The sequence below is a fragment of the Rhyacophila brunnea genome, unplaced genomic scaffold, assembly GCF_057557595.1.
Source record: "Rhyacophila brunnea isolate RB1 unplaced genomic scaffold, BYU_Rbru_1.0 scaffold_22, whole genome shotgun sequence".
In the NCBI taxonomy this organism is placed as follows: domain Eukaryota; kingdom Metazoa; phylum Arthropoda; class Insecta; order Trichoptera; family Rhyacophilidae; genus Rhyacophila; species Rhyacophila brunnea.
In genome coordinates this window covers 7,712,020-7,733,711 of record NW_028232882.1, presented here as the reverse complement: position 1 = coordinate 7,733,711, position 21,692 = coordinate 7,712,020, and the positions used below count along the sequence as shown (strand labels likewise).

Below are 21,692 nucleotides of genomic sequence, written 5' to 3'. Positions count from 1 at the left end.
TACCCTCGTATGCCTTTAGACGTTTTATAAATAAACGAATATTTTTTGACTATTATCTACTATGACTTGGATTAGGCACGGTTTAATTGAATTTTTAAAAATAATAATAACACTATCTACAGTTTACACATTGTATTCTTTGTTGAATGAAAACATCGTCAGCTGAATGCAGAACTATTCTAACTTACATTTGAAATATTTTGCAGAAGAGTTTTTTGAAACAGCCTACTTCACTTATTATTTATATAGGCAAGTGTATGCAAAGTGTATCAAAGAAATCAAATACGTATGCCTGACAAAGTTTAGTGTACATTATTTATGGCGGATCTTAACAACCTACCTCCACCCTTCGACACTGCCGTGTGTAAAATAAATAAGTATGTAGCTAACAAATTTACAGACAATTTAAAATTAAAAATGAAAAGGGTCTGCTTAAGGGCGGCACTTTGCCTAGGTACGTCACTGACGCGTTGGACATGCTTGTAATACACTATCGCATTATTTTTTCTTGCAAGCGCGATCAATATTCGGTCTCGTTCCTTGTTATCAATAAGCGAATTCGCGGTCACGTTTTTTACGATAAGCGCGTTATAAATCAACGCCGCGTAAACCGATTCATCGCACATCGTAAAAAAATATTGTTTACATTGTAATATAATATAATAATAGTCCAGTATTATCAGGTGATAATATTAATAACCCCTTAAGCCGCGTTGACACGATCCAAGTACGATCCATGTTGATTTGGACCGAGCGCACTCGTATGAGATATCTTCTTACTAATTATTCCTATCCAAGCTAGCCTGGATGAGTAGGACGCGGTCCAAGTAGCTTGGATAGGACTGATAGGAGTAATTTGTATGAAGATGCCCCGTACGAGTGCGCTTGGATGGCGCTCGGTCCAAGTGTACTTGGATCGCACTTAGACCGTGTCAACACGGCTTTACCTACATTGAAACAATTCCACTAAAGGGGAGGTTTGCATATTGTTATGTTTGTCCAGTAATAACATTAAAGCTGATTAACAACCGTACATACAGTCCTACAAACTTATCTAAAGAACGGTAAAAAATGGAACTACGAACTACGATATGGACGCCATTTTCAAAACGTTTTTCGAATAGGCATATACTCATCCAAACCAAACCGGCACGCACCACACTAGGTCTTAATCGAGAGTATCACGAGGCCCTACGTTTGATGTGAAGTATCAGCAGTTTTTTTACGCCTAGGAATGTTTTAGGAGCAGATACCCAAGATCGCCACGCACGCAAGTATATTTTGACTGAGTTTACACGAGATTTTCTAATAAAAAGTACTCATGGGAGAGAGGAGCACGGTATACTAACAAATATAAATAATTCTAATTAATAAATATATAGTTTACAAAAACAGAGCTAAAACAATACGGACATATCTACTAAAATATGTGAAGAGATCTTCACGTCCACAAAATTTAGCCTTTGTGGTGACCAAGTCAGACGGTATCAACCGATGGCTTGCTCAGTAATAACATTACGCAAATTAACACTCGTATAATATGGTGTGCCATCTTGGAAAATGGCGGATAATTTTTATTTTTTTAGCCGTCAGGGGACTCTCTTTGTCTACAGAATGATACCTTTATTATTTTGTTTCGCTTTGTTTATTTCTTCACAAGCTATAAGTGATACTAATATAGCATTTTTTTTTACATCATTACCGATCGATTCACGACTTTACTTCGAACCGGAACTGAACCGATATACTTATACATTTTTTACTTTAACCGGAACGAAAACCGAAACAAAATACCGGTTAGAAGCCCTGCCGAATACAAAGGTATAGTTCTACGTAAGTAACGCATATGAAGTTTACAATTACTTTCTATTGCGTATGGCAAATGCGTTACAACAAATTAAAACACAATTTCTTTTCTAAGATGGGTAGAGCATAATAAAGGTCTTTGCAGTGTGAAAATATGCAACCGTGCAAACTTCTGCTATACTCTCTGTGATCGATTCCTGCGACATAATACGTTTTCACATGCATGGCCCCCACAAGGGTGGGACTGACAAGGCTCTAGCCTAGTGGCCCGGGCAGAGGGGGGGGGGGCGGCGTGGCGGTCGACCAGATAAATGAGATAAACATACATCTTAAATTTTCTCTAATTCTAGTAGTGAAAAAGCCGCCTGCGGCGCTATTTTACTTAGGTTTATTTCCATTTTAAAATAATATATGGTTGTGCAACGCAATTTTTGGTTGTTGTGTTAAAAAATCTACACTGAATTTTATTTGACCTCGTACACCATTTGGAAAAGCATCAGTCTGTCTTTAACCTTAGCGATAGGTAGGGGGGCGCCAATGATCCTGGCCTGGGGGTCCGCTTCAGGATATCAGGGCCATGCTCACATGTCCCGTCCATCTCAGTTATTTTAATTTATGCAATATTCTTCAATTTTTATTAAAATAGTATACATTTACCGATTTCAGGCCCTGCAAGCCCAAACTCATCCACCTGACCATCAGCCGTATCCGCGTCCACGATGACGACGCAGCCGCCCCGCTGGCCGGTGGGAAAGCGGAAGAACTGGGCCGAGAGGCTCGCCCGGAGGCATCTACCAATCCTCACGTGGCTGCCGCTCTACAACATGGATCAGATGGTCCATGACCTGATTGCTGGAGTCACCGTAGGCCTGACTGTCATGCCTCAGGCTCTGGCCTACGCCACACTCGCTGGTCTAGAACCTCAGGTAATTTCCATTTATGCAGCTTTAAGAACTGAGACTTGCAACTGTGTTTTTTGGTGACCGGACAACACAGAACATGACAAAACAGAACAACGATAAATATAACTATGACCTTTCAGGAAATATATAAATTTAATATTATTAATAATAAATTAATAAATTTATAATAGTTTTGTCATGGAACCGTGTTTTTTCTATTGATTTTCTGATTTTTCGCGCCTTTTTTGAAATTGTTACCATGGTTTGCTCTCTTTCTGAAAACGGAACATTTCGGCGTCCCGAAGCTGCGCTTGGGGACAACGGGATAGGCTACACAAAACGGGACGTATGGTCATGACTGATGACCCATCTCTATAATTCAACAGCATTGAGAACCTCTGCGTAATCACAATGAGTCAACACACGGTTGGGCCAGTTCAGTAATCCTGAGAAATAAAAACAATCGTGCTTTGGTTTTTAATTTAAACACTTTTCTTGTACTTATACATAATTTATGTGAAGTCAAAGGACGAAAAGTCGTTCCACTGACTCGATATAATTTGTTGGGATGGTACATGCCTGACATTTTTGATAATTCCCAAACAAAAATGACATTTGTTCGCTTTCATCTCGCTAATTCCTTCGGTGTTATTATTATGACGATTTCCGGAAACCCAAGGAAGACAAAACTGTCAGCTGTAGATATCAAAATTAAATCCGTCAATTATTTCCGACGTAGGTGTGGTTTATATAAATGGTGTGACAAAGACGAGCATGTATTATGTACAGGGTTGGCGAACCGTTTTATGTACACGTGCTGACATTTTCCAAATATTATTTTTCGGTTCCATGACAAAACAGAACAGTGACAAAACAGAACAACGATAAATATAACTATGACCTTTCAGGAAAAATATAAATTTAATATTGAAATTGTCCTATCTCTATTATGTTGATAGATTTTTAATAGCACAGATTTTCAATACGCCATAATAAATCAAATTATATAAGTACCTAATTTCTGCATTCCTAATCGCTAGAAAGCCTCAAATAAACGGGACTTTGCCGGCAAGCTTAGGATATCTCATATTAATCAATATAATATGTTCAAAATGATTGGGTGACTAGGTACAACGAAATAATGACCTAACCTAACCTAAATAGATTCCACAAAAATTAATGTTTCATTTTTCCCCTGACTGTTCTGTTTTGTCACTGTTTTGTTTTGTCATGTTCTGTTTTGTCCGGTTACCTATTTTTCAACTGTCTGACGTGCCGCGCAGTTTTTCATGGGGGAAAATAGTTTTTAAGAATTCTATTAAAAATGATGATGTTGTAGATACCACTCAACGCCAGAATTATTACTAGGTACTAGTTCCTCCAAGTTTTTGTTTGTTATTTGGTGCAGCCATTTTTGTCGGTAGAAATGAAATCAGATTAGGTATTCTCTCGCTACAGTGATGTCAAGCATTGTAATCGGATAAAATCAGAGGTTCGCGGCGCGGCTGCACCCGCCGCCTGATAAGGTTAGTGCGATAATATTAGTATAGATATAAGAACCGACCAATGACATTAATATGGACGAATCATTTGGAAAAGAAAATGACACTCACTTTATTGTCGGGTCTGCCGAATGGCATAATCTGTTCTAACGCCATTACAATAAAGGTGATATTGCTATAAATTCCTGATGCTTTTTGTTGGGTCTGCCGAATGGTTCGGTTCGAACGGGTTCGCTCAAATGAACATTGACATTAGAAACACTGCTCTAACGCCATTACAATAAAGGTCATATTGCTATAAATTCCCGATGCGTTATATCGTAAAATGGAAATTGCGTGACGTCTACCTATACATGCGAATGCAAATGCGCGAATTTACTTGCTCGCTACTGTATTGAGTGCGTCATCCATTAATAATGTCATTGGAACCGACCTATACAATTATATATTTACATTAAACGTAATGCTTATTCTTGAAGAGTATTTGCCTGCTATTTTTTTATACAATGAGATCTGTCATTTATTTTTTCTCTTCAAACGCGTGCCATGAAAAACCATCTAGCGTGCCACTGGTGGTACGCGTACTATAGGTTCGCGACCACTGATGTAGTATTATGTCATCGACTCGTTTCGCCCATTCTTTTGGCAGAGGTTAACAGTAATGTGAACACTCTTTTCAGCGCCTATTCTGATATGGCAATGATATCATACCATCGACGTCCACAAGAAGCAAACTGTACAGGTTTAGTTAATAATATATCAGACCCTCATAGTCCAGTGAGTAAGCATTGGTTTCTCATCCGGCGGCTTCGGATTCGATTCCCGATAATGTCACAATACATCACGAGATTATCAATGCCTGGGTGTTAGTGATTGTTTCACTTCTATTAATGTACTACGTTTTACTACACTACCTTCATCGCGCCTAAGGTCTTGTCCAGATGGCGCGATTTTACTCGCGCGCATTCCAGGTATATGTGACCTCATTGAACTGTTCACATGTAATCACCGCATGTCACTTCTCGCGCGCGGTCGAGGTACCGGTGACTTCATCGAGCCGTCCACATGCACTCGAGATGTATACACGCGTCATCTGGACAAGCTCTAATGCTCTAATGGTATCAAAGTAATTTCTTGGAATTTTAAAATCTGGATAATAAATAAATATATACAATATCGTTTGCAATCTTCTTCTTTCCAGTATGGCCTCTATTCCTCGTTCGTCGGCTGTTTCATCTACACGGTGTTCGGCTCCTGCAAAGACATCACGATCGGACCAACTGCCCTCATGGCTCTGATGACCTACCAGCAGGTTTCTACCAGGAATCCTGACTTCGCCGTTCTTCTTTGCTTCCTCTCCGGTATCATACAGATGCTGATGGGGATACTTCATCTAGGCAAGTTTTTGGAATTGAATGCCCACACCTGACTAAGTATAATTTATAGCTCTCATAAAAATGCTTGTATTTAACTAAGCATTCTTTGAAAGGAACCCATAGGGCACAATATCCAGTAGGATAGAGACATTTTGACTATGCTGAACGGACACTGGATCCAAACCAGTAGCGAAGGGTGGAGGTAGGCTGTTCAGATCCGCCGTAAACAGTGCACATTAAACTTTGTCAGTCATATGTATTTGTTTTTAGTGAACTAAGACTACAATTTACAAATGGTGTTGGTTAGTTTTTAAAAATCAATTAAGCCCTGCCTCAACTAAACCATAATAGTTTTGGTATACTTTGGGCGATACAATAAAATTTTGCACACTTTTTCATTCATACTTATTTGTTTTGGATACATATTACATAATATATTGTTGGTTCATTTTTCATGGTCTATCTATGATTAAATTCATTAAGCCCTGCCTAACCAAACCATAATAGATAAAAACATATTATTCTATATAAAAATATCCAAAGTTAAGTATGATTTAATTGCATAATTTTAGATATTTTATATATAGACGAGTATTTTTTGACTATTTTTCCGTTGGCTCAAATTCATTAAGCCCTGCCTAAACCAAACTATAATAGATAAAAAATATTATTCTATCTATAAACTATCCAAAGTTATGTATGATTTAATTGCATAATTTTAGATATTCTATAGATAGACTAGATATTTCATAGATTGACAAGTATTTTTTGACCATTATTTATTATCACTTGGTTTCGCAGGGTTTAATTGAATTTTAAAAACTAACCAACATCGTCTGTGAATTGTAATCAGATTTCAATGAAAACAAATACGTACGACTGACAAAGTTTAATGTGCACTATTTATGGCGGATCTTAACAGCCTACCTTCACCCTTAGCCACTGATCCAAACACTGGATGCTTATTCATTTTTTTTTATATTCATCAATTGTTTTATTACGATCAATGGTTACTGGAAAACCTCCACTGTTGATTTAGGTACATTAATTGCATATTGTGGTAAATAATTTATTGATAAATAACTGTTTACTATCGAATCCCTGCCACTGGTATTTATTAAAGAAAGCGCTAAATCATCGCCTAGTAAAAAGTCTTAAGGTGCTTTTAAACGTCAGTTCTGTTGTCCGTTCAGTCGAGGTTTCATTTACCAGTTCTGTTCGGAATCGGCGGTGTATATTTACGTATTCTTTATCCACTAAAAATGAATATTATTATTATAATTACTTTCTAAACAAATTGGTTGATGCAATATAGATATGTTAACAAGAGTTGAGGCAAAGCAATACTCACACAGACCTATTGTTTACAAAAAGGATGTTTCAAATTTTTAAATCGGCAGCATGTCCTCTTTTCGCTAGAAGCGCAATAAGTAAACGTAAGCAAGACAAACGACTGTTTCTCGTAGACGTTGTGCATTGCCCGTTCCCTCAGAAATGCACCAATACACACAATCTTTTGTATCTGTGTTCGCACCAACTCTGGCTGAGAGACCTATACCTATATTTAAAGATATTATAATATTTCAATCCAAATTAGAAAAGTAGTATTAAAAATATGCCAACATTCTAATTTACACGTCAATTTAACTGGCAACTCTAAAAACGAATACGATAACTGATAGAAAATCCATCCTGTCTCGTCTCCGTTTTGGTTACAGTCAGCCGCTTCAGTTTTGCATTTACATGTCAGTTTGACAGACAGCTCGACAGAAACGGAGACTGATTGGATAGCAAAATTGATCGTTTAAAAGCACCTTTAAAGAACATATTGTGAATTCAACCGAGCCATAAAATAAAATACATATTATGAATGTTCTGCGTTCTACTCAACTGCGAGAACATTTTTTTTTTGTTTTTCAATTCTCCTGATAGCGCCCTTACAATTAATTATTAATCTCTGCATATACAGGTGTATTGATAGACTTCATATCGATACCAGTGACAGTCGGTTTCACTTCTGCAACATCAGTGATCATAGCTGCCTCACAGCTGAAGAGTCTCCTTGGCTTGAATTTCACCTCCACAAACTTCATGGGAGACATGAAGATGATCTACCTGCACATCGGGGAGACTAGAATGGCCGACACACTCCTCGGGACAGGCTGTATCGTTATTTTACTGCTTTTAAGGGTGAGTTCTGATCTTATGACAGATCATTTTTTTGTTGGATACTTAGCCACCCTGAAGGGCAATTTTTGAACGAAGCAGTATCATAAAATAACCTGTTTGAAAACTCGAAATAGGTTCAAAAGTAAGTACAGTGGTTCGAACGATGTCAAATAATGCAACGAAAATACTGGGCGGACATTTAAGTGTTAAATATACTATGATGCACGTTGTGTACTATCACATGACGTCACAGTAAGCTGCTGCTACAGGAAAAAAGTGTGTAATGTCATTTTTCTTGGTGTTTAAAATACTGATTCTTCCATCCCAAATATTGTCAGTTAGCAAAATCTGCCAAAATCACCAGAACAATAATGAGGTCACCTCACGCGTACCGCACTGCATCGATACCCCCCACATGACACAATGAACGTTTTTTATCATTTTCAACATGCCTACACATTTTCGACTCATGTCAAAATCGTCTGTTTCTTGTTTTTAGACGTTGGCACTATGTATTTTCTATAAGAATGTTGTTTGCAGGTTGGGTTCTGTTCAAAATATTATCTATGGATGCAATATCATAAGTAATTTTAACGTACGCACACGTAGAAACTGTTAAAATTAATTGACATTAGCATGAATAATGAATAATAATTCAAAATAAAAACATTAGAGTTGGCACTCTCTCCATCATTGAATTTACAGAGATGGTGATCGTTGAAAATATTCTGCAAAATGACGAAATCGTAGACTAAATTTATTGCCGTGATAGTACGCAACGTTCATCATAATGTAATTGAAGCATTTTGGTACCATAAGAGTTTGCATTATATTTTTGTCTATGCTCATATAACAACTAATGACAGTGCTCAAGTTAATATGTAAACAAGAAAATAACCTAAAATATGGTAATGACATTATTATATTTGTAGGTATGCTATGTGGTATTCTGGTTCGCCGCGGGATATGTGTTGCCGATTATAGACGGTAGTAGTTGTTCGTGAAAGAGGCTAGAATTTATTTACTGTTTCAAATAATGATGATAATAATAAATATAACGGCAATTCGGTTCGATGTGAGTTTAATGGAACAAACATTTGTAATCGAGTGACATCTCCAATCGATTCGGATCCGCTTTTATACATCTTTAAAGTATGGAATACTATTATGAAATTATTACGAAATTGCGCCAAAGCATGTGAAACTCAAAAGTGTCAGCCATTTTCAGATGCGGTTGTCAAAATCGAAGCAGAAATAAAATTTCTCATACAAAATCATAGCTTCGATACTGCTGTGTTCAAAAATTGCCTTTCTGGTAGCATTTGTATTTTTTTTTTTCATTTAAAACTCCAATTATAATAATTACAAATAAAGCAATAAGTTACTATTAATTAAAAAAAATTATTGCTGTGTTTTATTTTGATTGTGAAATATTTTACTTGTAAAACAATAATTTATTATATTATTGTCATTCTATTTCAAAACCTTACTTTACAATTATTTATTACTTCATTAGTTAACCAGAAAAATATTGTTGCCATGTTTGTATTAGGGATTATTGATAAGTAAAATAAATGATAGTATGGCAAACATTGTTATTACAATAATATAATTATTTATGCTTTGAGTTGGTATCTATTACAAAGAATTAGATTTACATATAATCAGTCCGTTTATACACATTATTAGGAGTGAGTACAAAAAAATGTTGCAACTATTGACATATTTAGAAAATGGTAAGTATGTATTTATTCTGTTATAGGGCAATTGCTAAAATGGTTGTAATTGATGCCATTATATATTTCAAGACCTTTTATGGACACAATTTCGATTTACATCTCTATTTTTTACACGTCTGGAAATGAAAATATTTGAATCCTAATCATGAACGGCTGCAAAGTAAAGTTTGTTTTTTAAAGTTGCTTTAAAGAGTCGAGGATTAAACATCCTACTTCAAATTGATCTCGATGAGAACTTATTGATTTTTGTAATGGAATTCTGATTTTATCTATGATTGGCAACCAGTGGTGAAAGGTGGAGGTAGGCTGTAGAAATTCGACATTAATAGTTCACGCTAAACTTTGTCAGTCATTTATTACTTTTCAATGAACTAAGGATTCAAATTGCAGATGGTGATAGTTAGATTTTAAAATTTAATTAAACCTGTCTAGACTAGACCATAATAGTAGAGGTAAGCTGTGTAGCTCTGACAAAAATAATGCAAACTTATTTGTTTTCATTGAACTAAGAACTGTAAGTAGTGTTTAATTGAATTTCAAAAACTAACGAATACCATCTGCAATTTGTATTCTAAGTTCAATGAAAACAAATAAGTATGAGTGATAAAGTTTAGTAAATAATCATTTTTTTATTCGATACCAAATATACACAAGGTTTAAGAATGTTTAGAAACCTCAAAAACATTTCAATTGAGGTACTTCAAACTTGAAATACATCAGTTTAACCGGATAACTGCCGCCAGTGTCCTAGCACGCTTTTCTATTCCGAGAACAGAAGGCCAGCCAGGCAAAATGCGCGTGCAAAGACGCTCCACTTGAAACGCAATATATCGGCCGAGGTCAATGTTTTGAATAATTCAATCACTTTGTCCACACAGCGACATCTCTTAGGATCATAATGTAATACTTACATTTGAATTTTTCTATATTATCATCAATGAAACGTCAATTTTAAACAAAGCTTTCTTGGGTTACCGAAACGCGTCGCTAGTAGGTTGTGCCACAGATCCGATATTTATCAAATCACACGCCGGGATTTCCGTTTACTTATAGTAGATGGACACATTGTGTATTAATTTGGTAAGTCTATATGATATAGTATTAATATAATGCCAAAAAAAGAATATTTACTAAGGTTTATTTTTTCAAAGAAAATCGCGGCCCTCTGTATATGGCCATACTACCTCTTGGCATAGAACAGGTTAAAAACTAGTTATAAGAAATTCATGTATTATAGAAAGATCGATAGCGTAAAGACAAGAGCACTCACCCGGAAAGTAAAAGATGTGTCCTACTCTTTTCTCTTATAACAAATAACCGTTTAGTAATGAATCTTCATCACTGTGACCCTAAAACAACTTAAAAAATAACAATTCATTTGCTAATTTTTCTTTTGTAAATTTGTTTCAGAAATTGAAGGAAGTAAAGCCGAAAGGCGATTCTAAGAGGACCAAGGTGTTGGGGAAAGCTCTCTGGCTGCTGTCCACCTCGAGGAACGCCCTCATGGTGATAGTTTGTTCTGTAATCGCTTACTCAGCAGAGACGTGGTGGGGAGGGTCGCCCTTCTTGCTAACCGGTAAGGTTAGGTGGGTACGCAATTCGTGCACAGCACTCCATTTAGAATTAAACCATCGGTTGCATATCGTCAATTTAAAGGTAAATTTCATTACCCTGTTTGCAGGGACATTGCTGTACAAAATAGGGACTCCAATCCCGGACTATGTTTGATACCTATGAATCCCGGGATTGATAAACATAATCCCGAAAGTTTCGGGATTGATTTTTTTATCAATTTTTATGGAAAATAAAATAAAAACGAAAATATAACAGAAAAAATACTTTTAATAACAAATAACTGTATTAGAAATAAACGGAGTTTGAATGAAGTTTGATTTATACCCATGTGTAAGTTGCTGATTCATTTTATTTTTTCACATAAATTAATAAAAATGAGAATGATTGAAAAAAAAACAATGCTTCGCACTATTAACAAAGTAATTTCACCATGATTACGTTTTACGGCAGTTTCATATTTAGCCGACTAATTAGATTTATGAAGCGGAAAGGCCATAAGTACCTACACAATGAGTTGCTTTACTATTTTAAATCTCGCTAACCCATTCATTAAGTCTTTACTATCAGAAACAGCAATCTCATATTAAATTCACATTATTATTTATATTACAATATTATTTACTCCATTAAACTCATGTATTTCCAAGATTGAACGTATACAATATTAACAATAAATGTCTTAAATAGTATAAATTATACTAGATTTATTTTTGACTGATTTTATCAATGTTATTTTTAAATATACAAATTTTATATTGACAATGGAAAAAAATGCCAATTCCGGGACCAGTCCCGGGATCCCGGGATTGTCAAATTGTAATCCCGAAATCCCGGGATCAGATTTTTGGCTCGGGATTGGATTCCCTAGTACATAATATACTACATATTGCTGTACATACAAAATATTTATACCACAATACATTTTTCAAAATAGGTAATATGGTGAAAATCTTTAAAATCACTCTTATTCCAATGTGAGATAGTGAGTAAATTTAAATTTATATTTTCGATCCAAAATAAAACATATGGGTCTCCGTAGTGTGGAGTTTGTATTACCGGACCTTCACCCCTACCCATTGGGCAGTGGCGAAGGCTGGAGGTAAGCTGTTAAGATCTGTCATAAATAGTGCACACTAAACTTTGTCAGTAATACGTATTTGTTTTCATTGAAATAAGACTACAATTAACAGATGTTGTTGGTTAATTTGTACAACGTTTTTCATAGCTTGTATTCTTATTTGTCCGGTACAAATTTTGCAATCGATTTTTAACTAACTTCCCGACTAGCTAGACATTTGAAACTTTTAGAATATGTCAGAACACGATGCCAATGCATTTTTTTAATAGTTTTAGCCATCTTTAAGTAGAATTGAATTCATTTTCAGTTAATTCTGTTTTGTATGAAAAGTTATTTCGACACCATTATCGGTTGCTAGGGGTATGGGGTCCTAGCAACTAAATTATTAATATATACGTGCGTTACTATGGAAATCAATATGACATGTCAAGTACAAATTTTTTTGATCGTTTAAGCTAGTCAAGTCAAGTTTATATGGTTCAACAGAAAATTTAAAAATGTTGTAAGTATATAAAAAGTTCTGTTTATCTTGTAATTATTAAAATTCAATTAAATCCAGCAAAATCAAGCCATAATTGATAATAGTAAAAAAATACTTGTCAATCTATGAAATATCCAAAATTATGGAGATTAAATCATACATAACTTTGAATATTTTATAGATAGAATAATATTTTTTATCTATTATAGTTTGGTTTAGGCAGGGCTTAATGAATTTTAAAAAATTTACCAATAATATGTATTCTTAATCCAACGAAAACAAATAAGTATGAATGAAAAAGTGTGCACAATTTTTTGTATCGCTCAAAAGATACCAAAACTATTATGGTTTAGCTTAGGCAGGGTTTAATTGATTTTTAAAAACTAACCAATACCATTTGTAAACTAATTGTAGTATTAGTTCAATAAAAACAAATACGTATGACTAACAAAGTTTAATGTGCACTATTTATGGCGGATCTTAACAGCCTACATCCACCCGTCGCTACTGCGATTGGGTCCTTGCACTGGAACTAATATAAATTGAGAAAAAAACATCTTTTTTTCGCCAGTCGGAGATTCCAACTCACGACCCATGACTTTGTATTTCTACAAAGATGGCCTCTTTAAAAACTAAACCTAGTGAGGGCAATGGTTGGTAGGTAAAGTAGGTATCTGCTTATTACAAAAGAATAAAAAAAATTATGAAATGATTCCAACAGCGTTAACAATATTGTAGTCATTTTATTTTTCACACACTTCGTCAATATAATATATGTAACAATACAATTATAAACTATTGACGAGTTGGATTATAATTACTGATTCATATCAACTTACCTTTAAATTGACGATATTATATTTTTCTTTGTATTGTTTTATAATTTATAATTTCCCTATGTTTATTTTTATCTATTGCCTTTGGTGTAAAAAACAATGAAGTCTTACGAAAAAATCTAATGATTAAAATATATTTTTTTCCATAGATATTATTTAGTAACATACTCCAATTACGTAAAATTGCAATGTCAATATTAATTTATAACCATTCAATAGATTGATAATATTTTTTTCTTTTTTCCCCCTTTTTTTAACACAAGGCCACGAGGGCCAATGACAGTGGTGTAGTGAAATAGTAATGTAATCAGTTATATAAGTGCATTAATCACGTACACCCAAGGATTTGAGTAAATCACATATGATATATTATATTGTGACCTCACCGGGAATCGAAGCCCCCGGACTGGACTACGAGAGTCTCCTATTATATTAAACTACATATCGACTGCTTAATCTACAAGCCAGCCAACTGCACTGTTATACCAAAAATGAGGTTTTGATAGCATTTTGTTATAAAGCATGTTTTCTATGCTCACACAAAATTTCAAATTCCTAAACCTATAAATAAATGCGTTATTGTTCTTCACACAAAACAGCCATGTGTCAAATTTCCGATATTGTAAATGGAACAACTCCGCTCTTTATATAATTTTTTTTTATGTATAAAAGGGAGGCTAAAATAGTGTATTAATTCATCATGCAGCTTATTTGTAAAAAAAAAAATTCCATGTGTATTTTTGGAATTGTTAAATTCCGCTTGGTAGTTAAAATATAAAGTTTTCTCTCCTTCCTTAACAATTTACCCAAATGGAGTTGGCCGATTTGCAGATCAAGCAGTCGATATTACTTGTGAAAAATATTTTGTATTTAAAAAACGATATTCATATCTATTTTTTCACCTACAGTTTATAAAATATTTTAATTGAACATAGGTATTTAATATGAAAACATCTTGTGCATATAGCCACTAGAAAAAATCTTTTTTTAGAAAAAAAATACGACAAATTATTAACATTTGTACATGTTTGTAAATAAAATATTCTGAAGATTTATGGGCGATTAATTTTGTTTACAGATCAGGGATGCCAGCATTTGGTCTTCCGCCTTTCAGCACCACATTGAATAATCAGACGTACAACTTTATTGAAATGTGCTCTGAACTTAAATCTTCCATTATTTTGGTTCCTGTTATCGCTGTACTGGGGAACGTGGCCATTTCAAAAGCGTTCGGTAAGTGAAAAATCTTTTAATTTACAGTGGTCGCATAAGGTAAGATAAAAGCAGTGGACTGTATAACACCTGGGGTGTAGTTGCGATCATATGGGAAAGTGGGTACGGGAGTGTAGAGTAACGGCCAGGCAGCAGTTGGCACAGGCCTTGATGACGAACAGTTGTTCCATGGAATAATCAATGTCCTCGGAATTTATCCCACGACGGATTATTATCTCACATGACAATTGTACTTCGATGCAATCGCCACTTGAAGATTTTGTTGTATGTTGTTGATTTGTTGACACTTATTTTACACTTGAGTAGGTGTACAGTCCCACAATGGCCGAGCGGCTAACGTCATTAGGATCGGACAATAGAATCTAAACTGCCGTGTTATAAATCAATCATACCTATTGTATTATTCCAGCGAGTGGCGATACTGTGAATGCAACCCAAGAGTTGGTGACACTCTCTCTTTGCAACATCCTCGGCTCTTTTGCTAGGTCCATGCCCATTACTGGATCATTCTCTCGGTCTGCCGTCAACCATGCCAGCGGTGTCAAAACACCTCTCGGAGGGCTATACACAGGTTTGTTGTAATTTAATTAATATAACTACATATCAAAATAGTAGATAAGATTCCAGCTGCAAATCACAAACAGATTTGAATCTACCTAATGAGTTTTTATTTCTCATTTAGTTTTCTTCAACACTTTTGGTCAGGTAAAGGTATAGTATACAGGCAGCAACTTTACTGGTGGGCAGCGTGCATTTTCTGCATCGAATAATTGGGACTGGTTGCGCTTTTCATAGTGGACTGTAATTGATTTGTGGAAGAATGATTGTGTTGGTGGATGTGGACGCTGGGGGGGGGGTTACACTTAAAATGCGAGGCACTGACCTTTTATGATGTTATGCGGTCTGGCTGAAACTGGTCCCTGGGGCATGCCCTCACATCATAACTGAATGTTATTCAATCACGTTCGACTGATGACCCGTAATTTCTGGTCGCCTGGTCTTGCGACAATAACTTTAGATTTTAGGTAGGAGGGATGAAAGCGACCATAATTGGCCCAACCAGCGACTTTTGGTTTCAAAGTCGGTTATCTCCATTTAAAAAATATATTTTTATAGATTCTGATTCTCTAAGTAAAGTAAACTGTCAAATCCAGATCCTTATGTCAGTAAAATGATATAAACCATCTTTGCAATCAACCTCCTTATGTTGGTTATATTTATTAGCTGCCATTTTTTAATATTCTTATTTTTTATTTATTATTATTTTTTAATGTTGGATAAACTGTATTCTGTTATTAATTTTCTATTTTTGTTTTTATTTATTATATTTTATTCATCATCATTTATTGCACTACAACCCATGGCGGGTCCTGGCCTCCTTCAAAAACTTCATCCTGGATTTACAACACTTGCGGCCTATTATTAACGTTTTCTATGCCTCACGATATTACTATGGCAGTATCTGACAGGCTACAGATTTTTAACGACACACCTTGATTGTAAAGCAAAGCTCTTACTAAAATCACTGTAATATCGATAATTTGTAGCTAAGTATTTCATAAATATTCAAAGCCGATGTCACTGTGTGTTTAATTTTTTAGATTATGCAAATCACTCGACAGCAGCTAGTAATTTGAGTTGAGAGTTTGAATTTGAGACGAGATAACTCGCTAAATTTGTGGTTACATGTAAATTGTACGTAAAACATTTCACTGTGGCACAGTTTGCCGTGAGTTTTCTATTGGAAAGAGATAACCGTATACTATACGGTCTCCAATTTTATTAGATACAATATGAATCCAATTTTCATAGCTGATTTTGGCAAAATTCATGAATTCAAGAATGAAAACCTAACCTAACGAATAATTCAATATATCGGCTATTTTCAAAATTTGTTTGCTGCTGGCTTCCTGTAAAGTGTAAACCGACAAGAACCCTGTTTTATTTAGATATGAATTTTATATCAGTACTATACGACCCAAAGAGGTTGGACTGTCTTTAATATACGGCCACATATATTTCCGATACAACATTTCACGGTGAAGTGTAATACGGCAAACTGCATACATACAAGTTTCCGGACATGGAAATTTGTATGTGCGGCCTATCGATCACGGCCTCATAGAGCGAGAATACTCGCTAAAGGTATAGAACCGGTTAAAATTAAAAGTTGAATACAATGTGTAAGTCTAAAAAGGTTATCGACTCCTGTATGTGTATTTCAGGTGTCCTGGTATTACTGGCTCTTAGTCTTTTGACTCCGTACTTCTATTTCATACCGAAAGCGGCCCTCGCCGCCGTCATCATTTGTGCTGTCATCTTCATGATTGAATATGAGGTAAGTTTTTCAATGTGTGTTTGATCCCGTGCGACGACCCAATGTGTTGGGTGTTTGGTTAACAACCATTCGTCGTAAAAATAAAAATCTGTTAGTATAACGTCCACTCTGCGGAGCCCCATATACTGCACTTAAAAGTAAAAATGTTAATCAGAATAACATTAAATTTAAATGAGCAATCGATTATGTATAAATTATAATGAAATCAAATAAAATGAAAAAGCCTCATATCTGTTGCAAGAACCCTAGAAAAGATTAGGGGAGTGCTTTAGTGACTATGCTTAAACTACCGACATAAATACTTGGTATCCATCACGCATCTATTCTATACACAAGGCTGCTGTTGGCGGCTATCGAGGGCACTTTATCATATTTATGTATTGAGGTGGTTAATTGTTACAATAAGTTAACCGTCTGAACTGTCAAAAAGTGCTATGTTTTAACAGCACCTTTCTTGGCTGTGTTGGCTTTTTCAGCGATGTAGACATTTTTGACAGTTTAAACGGCTAACTTATTGGAACAATTATAATACATAAATATCATAAACTACCTTCGATAGCCGCCGATAGCAGCCTTATGTAGAATAGATGTGCTGGAAAGCGATCCTACTCGATTCAATATTTTTCTTAATAGGTAGATATGTCTCTGAGACTCCCAAGTTATGCATTTTAAATGAAGAATTCTACATTCTTATTGTGTTGTGTATTTCTATTCAATCAAAATAATGAACTTGATCTACAAGAGAGACCAATTGCTTTGAATTTATTATCCATTTACAGGTAGTGAAACCAATGTGGAGATCAAACCGCAAAGACTTGGTGCCGACCTTTGTCACTTTCTTGATCTGCCTCCTCACCGGAGTGGAGATTGGAATCCTTCTTGGTGTGGCGGTGAATTTAGTTTTTCTACTATATCCGAGCGCCAGGCCATCTATGCACGTCGAAAAGAACATGGTGAGAATGATAAATTAACGGCCCACATGCTCAGCGTAGGTCAAAATGGAGCTTTTATGGTATTTTCAGAGCATAACCCTGGACATTCCTTAAACGTTGTAGATAATCTATTTATATAATTTTGAACCCATGTTTTCCTTTATATATTTTTTTAAACATTTGATGACTGAATTAAGTATTTTTATTACATAAAATAGTATTCTTTTAAACCTCTTGCTTTGCCTCTAATGTTTTAGAATACAGTCATATTTCAGTACGTCCAAGTGGTGTTAAGATTTTTTTGGTTTATTAATTTTTAAACGCATTTACAAAACCATTAGTAAAATTAATGTTAACATTATATAGTGACATATTTACGATAAAAAAATATGTTTTGTAATCTTTTTGATCCCAAATTTGACAAGAATTAGGCATTTTATTATTCAAAAATGGGCACGATTAACAGATTTGGAGATAATTCTAAAGACACTGATTATAAGCTATGTCTTTAACCATTCAAATGTGATAAACATCCTACGAATAATGTTTGCTTTATAATAATTATTGACCTAAGAATAAGGTAGTATTTTTTTGACATACGCCATTGCTATTGGCATTTCCCAATGGCTAAGCTACAACATACGGCCGTAGCCATAAATTGACAAATGATAAATGAAGTAGGGAGTAAGATCATTTTAACGCGCGTCTGAAAATACCATTACACCCATGGTGGCCGCGGGGCTTAAGCGTTGAACTATCATGCCGTGGGTCCCAGGTTCGAATCCTGGGTCTGGCAACTACGCATATTGTTTTTCAATTTGTGTGTGAGTCAGGGTGTGGACCTAATAGGTTGAGCAAGTGGCTGACATCCATTTCTCGTAAAAAACAAAATCGGTTAATACAAACCTCTACTCTGTGGAAGCCCATATGATCCTATTAGGATCGGACATGGTCGAAAATACCATAAAAGCTCCATTTTGACCTACGCTGAGCATGTGGGCACTTAAACAACGCATTTTTTTATTATTCTAATTAACAATGCAGCAGAGTTTAGCATCGTTGACTCCTTATCAGTAGACCATCGGATTGTAGCCCTGCGCAGCTATTCTTAAAAATTAACACTTTACCACGTTTCCGTTATTTTCATTGGTCCAAATTAACATGGGTGCCATTCCATACACAAGGCATTTATCAGCAGCTATCCGCGGTTATCTACAGTAATTGGTGAATTCGTAATACATGCTTGTAAAATACGTCTCTATTCAGTCAAATTTGGGTATGTTCGTGCCAGCGTATCTATGTTTTTTCCACCTGAACCTTGAAATGCTCGAAATTTTGATTGAAACATCAAACATAACATACTCTTCAATTTTATTTGTCATATAATTGCAGTATGTAGTAAAACAAAAAATATTACATTACTACTAGTCACTCGATATTTGACAGCTCGCGGGGATCTAAGAATTAAGTATGCAATGTAATTTGTAATTTGTAAACCGTGATGTAATTTTTTTTCAAAACAGTCGCATCTTGCATCTCAATTCTCAATATGTAATTGACATACTCTGTCTTGCTCTAAAAGTTAACACAGCCAAAGAGGGATTGTTGAAAGATAGCACTTTTTGATAGTTCAGACGGTTAACTTATTGTAATAATTAATTGCCTGAATACAGAAAGTGATAAATATGCTATATTTATCACATTTAGCTCTTTTTGGATGCTAAGTAATATGTTAGCATAGCCTAGCTAAAGACCATTCTCGATAATTTCCTCCTTTCAAAGATTGTAACATCTTCTCATACTTAAAGTCCAGCAATCTGTAGGGCTGATGAAGGATGTTATTAAGTTTTATTCTGGATTTCTTGGAAGAGCTATTTTCCAAAGTGTCTATAAATTGTAAAAGCATTTATCATATTATTTATCTACCCTACTTGCAGTGGTTGCCATGGGGTTGGGCGTTCCATGTATTACTTAGCGGCATCATATTGTGGGGGGTGGTGAATGTAGTTACTAAATTATAGTTAATAACATGATATGCATCTCAGTGGCGAGGAGTGGAGTTAGGCTGTTAAAATCCGACATAAATAGTGCACCCTAAGCTTTGTCAGTCATACTTATTTGTTTTCAATAAACTAAGAATAAAAATTGCAGATGGTATTGGTTAGTTTTTAAAAATCAATTAAACCCTGCCTCAAACCATAATAATTATATTGGTTCGCTACGGGCGATCTGACAGAAATAGTGCACAATTTTTCAGTCATACTTATTTGTTTTCATTGAATTAAGAATACATATTACCGATGGTGTTGGTTTTTTTTTTTTTAATTTATTAAGCCCTGCCTAATCCAAACCATACAAGATAAAACATTTTTCAATATATAAAATATCTATGGTGAATATTTTTTGACTATTGTCTATTATAGCTTGGTTTAGGCAGGGTATAATTGAATTTTAAAAACTATCTAACACTATCTGCAATTTATAGTCTTAGTTCAATGAAAATAAATACGTATGACTGACAAAGTTTAGTCTTGACTATTTATGTCGGATCGTAACATCCTACCTCCACCCTACGCCACTGATGCGTCTTCTGTATCAAAAGCACAGCCATTGACAGTGAATAGTAACCCTTGAGCATCCTCACACAGGCATGTAATAATAATATTATATAGTTTGCCTTGACTTGACTGATTTGGAGCTACATCAATTAATTATTACATTTGAATTTTACAGACTACCTCGGGGGTTGAATACCTGCTAGTAACACCCGGCAACAGTTTGTACTTCCCAGGAGTGGATTACATCCGAGCAACGGTCAGCAAAGCCGCTACTAAGCAGGGAGGCTGCCAATTACCTGTCATCGTAGATTGCAGATATGTCTTAGGTTCGTAAAATATCCATCAGTCTGTATGAAATGTTAATAATTGATATCTTCGGTTGATTATGTAGGTTGTTTGTATAAATTCAATTTAAATTGAAACTATTGAAACAAATGAATAAACTATGTATTGAACTGTTCAGAATTGCGAATTAAGATGTGGGTATACACAGCCTACTAAAGTATAGATATTAAATAGTCATGATATTACTATGGCAGTATCTGACAGGCTGCAAAATTTTGACGACACACATTGAATGTAGAGCAAAGCTCTTACTACAATCGCTGTAATACTGATAATTTGTGACTTAGGGCGTAATGCTCAATTCATACTTACCACAAACTTACAGTAAAATTGGTAAATAGCCGAAATCCATCTGTTAACTATAGATTATAGAGATAAGGAATCCTTAACCATAGACTACTTTTGTTATGAACTCGCCCCCTTGCCCCCCTGCTGTATTTCCATTTACCACTGACAGCTGCTGTCAAAATACATTTACGTGTCTTTAAAACGGCCAATACACTCAAATTCATTTAACAATTGATCTCAATATGGGTATTGAACAACTATTAAATATCCGTGACATTTAATACGACATATTTTCCTTTACTTTCTTGATTCTGTACATGTCTTAATTTAGTAAAACCGATTATCGAATTGAAATGTCAGTGTCAATGAATTATGAATTAACTTTTCTTATTCAGATTTAGATATTTATGTAATATTAAACCAATAGATAGGTAGTTGAAATATATAAGTACTTAGTTACCTACACACCAACATGGTAATATTAGTTTTAATCACTCTATATAATTATTCACATCATGGCATATTTGTATTAAT

The 21,692-nt window shown here is 35.0% G+C and overlaps 1 protein-coding gene across 2 annotated transcripts in view; it reads left to right on the top strand.

Annotated features, from left to right (window-relative positions):
- The window catches only part of LOC147070003 (sodium-independent sulfate anion transporter), a 131,280-nt gene that overhangs the window by 106,541 nt on the left and 3,047 nt on the right, over positions 1-21,692 (top strand). For both annotated transcript variants that reach the window (XM_085949350.1, XM_085949351.1), the window contains exons 2-10: positions 2,473-2,732; positions 5,412-5,607; positions 7,556-7,776; positions 10,905-11,080; positions 14,543-14,697; positions 15,107-15,268; positions 16,923-17,035; positions 17,815-17,988; positions 20,701-20,851. In XM_085949350.1, the coding sequence (XP_085805476.1) occupies positions 2,526-2,732; positions 5,412-5,607; positions 7,556-7,776; positions 10,905-11,080; positions 14,543-14,697; positions 15,107-15,268; positions 16,923-17,035; positions 17,815-17,988; positions 20,701-20,851 (1,555 nt within the window). In that variant the 5' untranslated portion in view covers positions 2,473-2,525. The remainder of the gene's footprint in view (positions 1-2,472; positions 2,733-5,411; positions 5,608-7,555; positions 7,777-10,904; positions 11,081-14,542; positions 14,698-15,106; positions 15,269-16,922; positions 17,036-17,814; positions 17,989-20,700; positions 20,852-21,692) is intronic.